The sequence below is a fragment of the Eleginops maclovinus genome, chromosome 19 (assembly GCF_036324505.1).
Source record: "Eleginops maclovinus isolate JMC-PN-2008 ecotype Puerto Natales chromosome 19, JC_Emac_rtc_rv5, whole genome shotgun sequence".
NCBI lineage: Eukaryota > Metazoa > Chordata > Actinopteri > Perciformes > Eleginopidae > Eleginops > Eleginops maclovinus.
Genome location: NC_086367.1, coordinates 5,445,641 through 5,454,394, shown reverse-complemented (window position 1 = coordinate 5,454,394; position 8,754 = coordinate 5,445,641). Strand labels below are relative to the sequence as shown.

The window sequence follows — 8,754 nt, the reverse complement described above, 5'->3', positions numbered from 1 at the left end:
ATATGCATGTTTTCTCCCCTGAGTGAAACAGCTGCCCATTGTTGTTAGAGTGACCTGTCCATAGGCATCATTTTGGGAACCTACTTAATGTTACTGGATAAATGCTGCCCACAATCTCCTTTTGTGGCCGGGTGTGTGAGTCCCTGTATGTGTGTCCCACTGGCTAGTGAATCACCACTGATATTGTCCTCCCAATGGACGTTTAAAGAGAACTCGATACAGTGTTGACAGCAGGGACGGTAGGTAGAAAAATAACCGGATCATCCTGGAACATGGGCCCAATGAGCATGTGAACTTACATTTCCCTTAAGCCCTTTCTTTGATCCCTCCGTCACAACCAACTTGGCTCTCTCAAATGAATAGAAAGTTAACTCAACATAGAGAAATGATCCACTGATCCACTGATTCACTGTGTAAGTCAAAAGGAGAAAGTATTTTTGCGCCCAAATGATGTCACGTAATGACCCAGAAGTTGTCATACCACCATTTAGCTACAAATATAATTTGATTTAAAGTCCAACTAACTTCCTGGGGGCTGGGTTGTCCATCCACTATGTGTTTGGGGGGCATTTACGTGAAGGTGAAATGCCCATATCACCTTTCCTTCTCAAGTTAAAGATTATAGGTCCATTAGCATTGTTGCTAGCACTTTTTGTTAGCTGCCAGGTCAGTCATCATCATGTTTAGAGCCATGTGCAGGAAAGACTTTAAATACAAGATATGCTCTGAATGTCTTGTACGCATTTAAATTGTAGGGCTCTGCAGCTGCCTCCCCCACTGTAGAGCCTTGACCCCCAGCTGCCCCGCTAACTTTTGTGTCCCTAAAATTGTACTTGTAGAAATGAAACCTACACTTTGTCCACAAGCTTCTCCAGCAACGAAAAAAGCAATACATTAATTAAAAGGGAATAATTTTAAATACAATCTTAGGCCCCTCAAAAACGCAGGTACGGCCCTGCATTAAACTAAGGAGCGACGTTCAGAGACAGCGGCTCACAAAGCTCCTTTAACGTCAAGCTGGGGGAGCACATACTATATTTTTGTTTGGAACACTTGTTTCTCTTGTGCATAGGGAACACTTGTGTTAGGGCATGATATAACAATACATAGGTTATATATACAGTATAAATTCCAACGTACTTTCTGCCCTCACATGCCACCCTGCCATGACCTCTTGCCCCCCCCCCCTTTGCCACAACATGTAAAATGTTCTAGATCCCCCACTGACCTATCCTGTTTGTGTGTGTTGGTGTGGGCGCTTGAGTACAGCTCCAGTACACTTACCTATTGAATGCCACAGATAATTTCATTTGATAACGACTGTGAAGATTAAACACAAGAACGCACATGGATAGACATCAATCAACATTACCCTAATGATATAAGGCCATTTATAATATTCAATAATGATGTGACTGACGATTAGGTCATTGTTTTGCATCTGTTACTTCACTTCTTTTCCCCATTCATGCTAAAAATCTTTAAAAATGCTGCTACTTGTTTCATATTGTAGATCTGTACTTATTTGTACATTGTACTTATATTTAACCTGTGAGTGTGTCTTCATTTGATATTTGATTCTTCTTTTTTTCATTTTTGCACTGTACTTTGTTGCCGCTACACTGTAAATCATCCCACTGGGGAACGAATAGAGCATTTCTGATCTCATTTCTGCCGTTTATCGTAATTTAACATATGGATGTACACATATTTAACATAAGTTTGTGTAAACTTTATTGGCCATTTTCATGTGCTGTAGTTCTGCTCTCACTGTGTCCTGACGTGACACATCATCGCCTGTCAGTCCTTTACATCGCCCTGCCCCTTATCCCCCCCCCTCGTGCTCTGTGTGATGAGTGTTTGATCAGTGTTGCTCCCACCACGTCCTTCCCTGCCAGAAATGCTCAAAGAGATTTTCTGTGTGCTCACTTGTCTTTTATTTGATCTGTCTGTGTGTGTTCAAAAAGAGACAGACATGGCATCATAGAGACCCCACTTGTCCTTGGCAAAATGCTGTAAACCCGTAGTGACATCTCGCCAGCCAAAGACTACTCACACACACACACACACACACACACACACACACACACACACACACACACACACACACACACACACACACACACACACACACACACACACACACACACACACACATTTGGCTAACTCTCCTCTCTCATCTCATCCACTGACACTTCCACTGAGAGCCACTGTTTGTCTCTGCTGAGATTGATCCAACATATCCCAGACTCCAAATCCCTGTGTGAGTTTCTTGTTTTTTTCCGTTATTTCACATTAACTGATATCAATTTCAGGTAGTAGTTGTCTTTCTATTAAATTTAAAAGTACAGACTTTTTTGTATTACACCCCTAGATTAAGGAAGTCTGTGCAGACCTTATAGTTTTTGAGATTCCTTCCAATATAGCTACGAGGTTACATCATAAACTGCCAAAAACACAATCCAAATCAGGCAAATTTCATAAGTGATCATTTTATACCCTTCAAGTTACATTTATTCATCAGCAGAACCACATTAATTGTCTTTGAGTCTTTCAAAACAGTAACCTCTGTTAAATTCTGGAAACCGATTATAAAGGTTTGGCTAGGATTGACACAAACAAGACTTAGTTAAGTCACGAAAAACCTCTCGGTTTGGGTTCAAATGTTGTCTTCATAAGGCAATAAAAAACAAGTCTTTCTCCATTTGTATGTAAGGCCTGAAAAGACCCATCTTGTTCTCACTGGGTGTCAAAACAACTATAATGCGTTCGAAATATGAAATTCCTCAAATAAAATACAACGAAACGTGGCCAAAACTAGCTGACAAATGACATGTTCCCACTTGCCAAAAAACATTTGCTTCTCAATTGAATGGAAACAGGACCATTGCAGCTCTCGTGGACTAATAATTTCCACATGCTTACCTGTTTTTTGACTATATGATGTTATTCTGATACTCTTACAATCAGGGTGGTAAGCTTCTCTGTTGCGTTTGGATACATTAACAAATCTAGCTCTTTTTTCTCATGTTTCCACACATTTGACGGTTTGTGTGTTTGATTTTATACTTTTTACCCATTTTAGACTTGTGCTTTCCTTCCCTGTCCATGTGTTGCCTTATTGTTGCCCCAAACCCACCTGCACATCAGATCAGAATTCCTTCATCAGCTCGAGAGCACATATAGCTGCCCTTTAGCCATAGCGCTCCACCAGATTGTGTATCGTGTCATTCACGCTGTAATGATCCAGTCTGTTTGTCTTATTATCCTGCCTACCTTTTTGTTCGACCCTTGTCTGCCTTTTTGAAACTTTGCCTCCCTGTTCCTGCCCTTTTTCAGAACCCTGTTCTAATCAACATCCGAGTGAACTTTGCTTTTACCTTTTTCTGGTCCACCTGAAGATTGTGCTTTTCAGTTCTCATTCTTGTTCATCCAGTATTGGTTCAGTATATTATACCTTTACTTTATATTTCTGTGAGAACCTTGTATCTCAAAAATCTGGTGATTTGGAAGTAAATCATGACATATTCATTTACCGGAAAATTCTCAAACTCCTATAAAACTAGGTACAGTTCTTCAGATTTAGATTTTTAGCAAGCACAGGAAGAGAGAGAGTAAAGCACCCTCTTGTATCAGTATCCAGGGATTAAAGCAAAAAAAAAATCCTGAGCCTGAACTTTTTAGACTCATGCAAACAACTATATACATGTATGCAGATTATTGTATAGTGTTCACAATGGTTCCCAAACTGGGGGCCATGGCCCCCTTCCGTGGCCGTGACCCCCCTGGTGCCCCCCTTTTGATAAAAACACTCTTAAATAGTGAATTTTGAGCATGCTGTAGTAAATGCACTCTGAAATTTAGGGTACATTAAAAGGACTGATTTACTTTTCAAACAGTTTTAATAAATCAAATAATTCAACAATTTCAACATTTCAATAACTTTGAACTTTGTTCATCAGAAATAAAATGGCAAATTAAATACACAGATGTTAATAAAACCAATAGAAAGTTATATCAAGTAATATCAAAACAAGTAATCAAAAACATTAACTCCTACATGAAATGATAACTTAAATCAAATAGAAAGAAATAAACAAAGTGCATTTGTATCTCCAAAGTACTTTTTAGTGGGGTTTAAGTTATCAAAACTAGATTCAAAAAATGAAACAAAGTGCTCTATTTTTTCCTCTTTTTTCCGGGTTCTGAGTCATCCGAACTCTTCCTTTTTCCAGAGGTAGTTGAGGCTATTGAAGAGGATTTCTTGGCTGGACCATGAAACAGAGAAAATAACTTTGGTTGCCCAGAGGATGCAGTGGATGGCCCAGAGGAGGAGGCAGAGGGCCCAGATGAGGAAGCAGAGGGCCCAGATGAGAAGGCAGAGGGCCCAGATGAGGAGGCAGAGGGCCCAGATGAGGAGGCAGAGGGCCCAGATGAGGAGGCGGAAGGCTTATTAGTTGCCCCAGACGAGGAGGCAGAGGGCCCAGAGGAGGAGCTGGATGGCTTTTTAGCTGCCCCAGAGGAGGTGGTGGAGGGCCCAGTGGGTCGAAAAGGTCTTGTTTTTGCAGAGGAGATGGTCTTTGGTGAAGGTCTGGTTGGTCTAGGTGAGGCAGCTGGCCTAGTGGAGGAAGAGGATGGCCCTTTTGATTTCTTCGCCTGGGTCACCATTCTGTTTGCCACCGCTGTAGACCTCACCCTCATGGCCTCACTCATCCTTTTCTCCCTCATTCCCTGTTCTCTTGCCTTCTTTTTCTCTAGGTGGAGTTGGTATGTTTTATAGGAGGAAAGGCAAGAATTCCTTAAAGGCTGGTCAATTAACATTGTTGAGGCCGTCCACTTCCTGGCTTTCATTGTTGACTTAATTATGGCGAGGCTCTCATACGTTTCCACATTCATCCTGCACCTGTCTGCCTCCAGTATGTCATCCATTATGTTGAAAGACCCCTCCACCAGCGGGCCTGTGAAAATTGAAAGAAGGGCTTTCACAAGTTTGATCAGGGTTGGGTATCTCACACCTCTTTCTGAATTTCTTAGAAGTGCCACCTGACTCCACCAGTCCACATCCACTCGGCTGTTTTCTTCAACATAGGCATTGGCCAGAGGTACCAGGTCAGCATCTATTTGGTATGCACGAACCTCCTCCCGCAGTGGGCCGAGTGCTTCAGGTGGAACCACATTAGGCAAGGCCTTCCCTAATGCCATGAATGCTGAACCTAAGGAGTCACACTGTATGAGGGATGGGGTCAGAGCCGAGAGTGAGGTGACCATGTGGTTGTCGAGGGGAAGGTTTTTGAGTAGAAACTCTGCTGCCTTCATGTAGCCCTCTCTGAGGGAGTTGTACAAGTTTCCAACCCACAGTGTCTTCGCCACACGGGCCTTGGTCATGGCAGAGTATCCATATTTTCCAACACACAGGGATTTGTTAGGCAGCTGTAACGCTGCATCCCGTACATTGATCTTGAGGATCTCTTTGACACTCAGGGGGATAGCTCCTGGCTTCATGAATTTGCTTAGCAGCTCTCTTACCAGTGCCAACATTTCAACATGCAACAAGTGCACCATTGGTTTCTCATGTTGCAGTTTTTTCAGAAATGCCTGAAATGTTGGAAGGACACCTGTAAACATACAAAAAACATTTAGGCATGTTTCCATTAGTTGTAATTAAAACTTAGAACAAGACATCAGTTACTACTATGCAACTAGGTAATTACAGTACAGTTACTAACTATACAATGCTGTAAGGAATTCTCTTGAGGTGGATTACTTTTGTTGAAAAATAGACCTAACTGTTCCATTTGCACCTTGTCTTAACTAAAAAGCTATGCCATCCAGGAGAGCTGGGCCATTACCACCAAGTAATAAATAAATGTATGTAAACTAGCCATGGATTTTCCTACTCATTCAAGATACCTCTGAACAGGTCAATCAAGACTGTGAGCCTATCAAAATCTGTGAATAGCACAGAGATGCGTTCCTTCCGGCTCTGGTTTGTTTGGGTCCTGGATGCTGTGGCCTGTTCTCCTTGCAGAACCTCTATTCTGGCCCTTTCCTGAGGCGAGACCTCGTGCCTTTCAAGGACTTGTTTGAGTAACTTTCTGGAGTGCACACACACACACACACCCACGTTATGCTCCCTCTTATAAAACCATATGGGGATTAAGGCTGCATGTTATAACATACAGCATTATAGACAATACACTAATACATCCCTATTTTATTTTTTTAATGAAAAAAAAAACTGTCAGTAATGCAATATTTTTATCATATCATCATACAGCATATAGCTGGCAGTTTCATGTGTTGCATTAACTACAGCAATACTATAAAGCCGTTATAGCCACTATTAAAAAAAACAGCTTGATTCTGCACTACAACACATTTTCTCATAAGGGAAGGCTATAGGCCAGAATATAACACATGTTCAAAAAAAGAAAAGAAAAAAGCTCCTTAAAAAGGAAGGTCGTTTTATTTTCGCGCAAGACAAAATAGTTATATATCAACTATCAATCCCAACGGGGTGCTGCTGAATGACAGCGCAAGGGATAAGACGCGGCTCGTAGGTGTAGGTTTCGGATGTTGTCAACATTTAAAAGCACGCATGTATGCCAGGTAACCGCACGGGTGAGCAAATAAAGAGGACCTCTGCTGTGTACTCTGTGTTATTTTGTGAAGAGTGCTCATAGAAACGACTAGGCTAAAACTACACAAGTCCCGACTTTGTGTCCGACTTTTACATTGGGTTTCGCCGCACACAAAGACAATCGCAATTGTCGTAAGGGGGGGTCTCAGCCGAGAATCGGACACGATAGTCGCGTATTTTGAGCCAGGCTGAGAGGCTATACTGTGACAAATACGATTTAATTCACACACATTTTTAAATGCTTTGTACCTACCTGTATTTATGCTCTTCGCCCGGATCCAGTAGGTTGTAGTAGTGCACAATCAGGACATCCAGGAGTTCTCTCACCCTATTGCACACCTCCAACATCTGCAGGAACCTGTTACTGATGGGCCTGATCAAGCTCTTCGGTGTAAGATGGAGTAATCTCTGGAATTCCGAAAATATTTCTTTCTGTTTCGGAGACTTCTCTATGTCATAAAACACATCCGAGCAGAAATCTTCCACCTCTGCCTTGAAAGGGCTCATCATGGCTTTTGCACCGTTAGAAACCATATGGACTGTGTCGCCAGATATATCCAGCAGGTGCGGGTTCTCCCTGCGCAACTGTGTCTCGAGACCGGACTTCTTTCCCCGCATAACCGCACAATTGTCCAGTAAAATACTGGTCACCTGCTGCAGCCCTAAACCATAGGACTGCAGCACATCCTTCAATTCCTGGGTAAGTGCTGCAGCATTGGCTATGTTCATTTTTCGACTAGCGAGGTGTTGCGTTTTAACAGCATTTTCCTCATTGTCAAAAAAACGAACAAGAACATTGAGGACTTTATCCATGTTATTATTGGTGGCCTCGTCGACGTTCAGGGAAAACATGTTGTTTTTCAGTTTGGTGGAAATTTGCCTTTTAAACTCAGGTGTTATCCCGTGAGTGTTGAAATAGCTGGCCAGCTGATTTGAAATGGACATTTTACTTAGTGCAATTTTATCTTCCGCTACTTTTTTACACAGCTCGACCAGGGGTTGTGATAGCGTGAAGGAGAGGTCGTGTTCTGCGAGAAATGCACACACCCGTATTTTTAACTCACACACACGGTCAGTTATGGAAGCCGGTACATCAGATGTTGTTGTTGCTCCTGGTAAACGCGTCGTGTGTGGGACAGCACGAACAGCAGCTAGGTGACGAGGGTCTGATTCGTGTTTACGAAGAACCTTTTTGCCGCTGGATGCATATATTAGCCTCCTGGAGCACAGCGTGCAGAAGCAAGCGCCTGTCTCACTCAACTTCTTACACCAACTGCTAAATGGTTTGCCATCTCGTCCAATCTCCTCCAGCCATACCCAGCGCCATTTATTTTTCAGACCTTTATCTATCTCGAGGGTATTTTCCCCTGGTTTCATGTACTGCATCGCGCCTGCTCCTATGCCCCTCTCTCCATTAACTACAGTCACAGCCTTCGTAGTAAGAGAGTAGGCCTATCTGTGCTACAGTTTAGTTGATCGAGGCGCGTTGTGTTAAGGCCCGCCCCGTTTTGCTTCTGATTGGCTAACACTGTTTAACATCAGAACTGGACAGCGGCGCTTCTTTCCTACCATTGGCAGAGAACGAACAGACTCGAAAGCCGTGGAGTTATCGCGTTTTGGGTTTAAAAAAAAAAATACTTTAATCCATGAGTATCACACCAATCTCGGACCCATTTGGTTATCGATGAGATGACGATTAGCATATAGCATTTGTTCTACGAACCAAGACTTCCTTTTTTGTCCACCAATTACCAACTGGAGATACGATAATGTTGTTGAACGACGTCTATGAAAGGATCTCTTCACACATCAGTAAGTTCACCTTCTTCTTTTAAAACTGTATTGAAAAACTTTTTTCAAGCTTGTTTTAGGCTAAATAGTTTTTAGACGATAGCCAAAGCTCCAAAAATGTATTTTGATGGAAACTGCACATTCTCTCACTAACAAGTGTTACTTTATGCTTTGTTTGTAGTTGATAAAGCAAATCAAGCGTTTGTAATTAAGCAATACAAATACACCCACAATTGCAGGGGTGTCCAAACTTTTTTCACTAAGGGCCACATACAGAAAAATATAGGAAATGCTGGACACCTCACTAGAGTTGAGGTACCAGT

General features: G+C 42.2%; 1 protein-coding gene across 1 annotated transcript; it reads right to left on the bottom strand.

Annotated features, from left to right (window-relative positions):
- Window positions 1-5,099: 5,099 nt before the first annotated feature.
- Window positions 5,100-8,262, bottom strand: LOC134880965 (uncharacterized). The gene is made up of 2 exons (XM_063908032.1): window positions 6,894-8,262; window positions 5,100-5,615 (listed from the first exon to the last, which is right to left on the bottom strand). Exons 1-2 carry the CDS (start codon window positions 8,024-8,026, stop codon window positions 5,570-5,572), a joined length of 1,179 nt encoding a protein of 392 aa, XP_063764102.1. The 5' UTR covers window positions 8,027-8,262; the 3' UTR covers window positions 5,100-5,569.
- Window positions 8,263-8,754: the final 492 nt, after the last annotated feature.

Coding starts and splice junctions, on each gene's coding strand:
- LOC134880965 (XM_063908032.1), bottom strand. CDS start 8,026: ATGCAGTACATGAAACCAGGGGAAAATACCCTCGAGATAGATAAAGGT. Junction 5,616..6,893: donor GGCGAAGAGCATAAATACAG/GTAGGTACAAAG, acceptor GTATGTTTACAG/GTGTCCTTCCAACATTTCAG.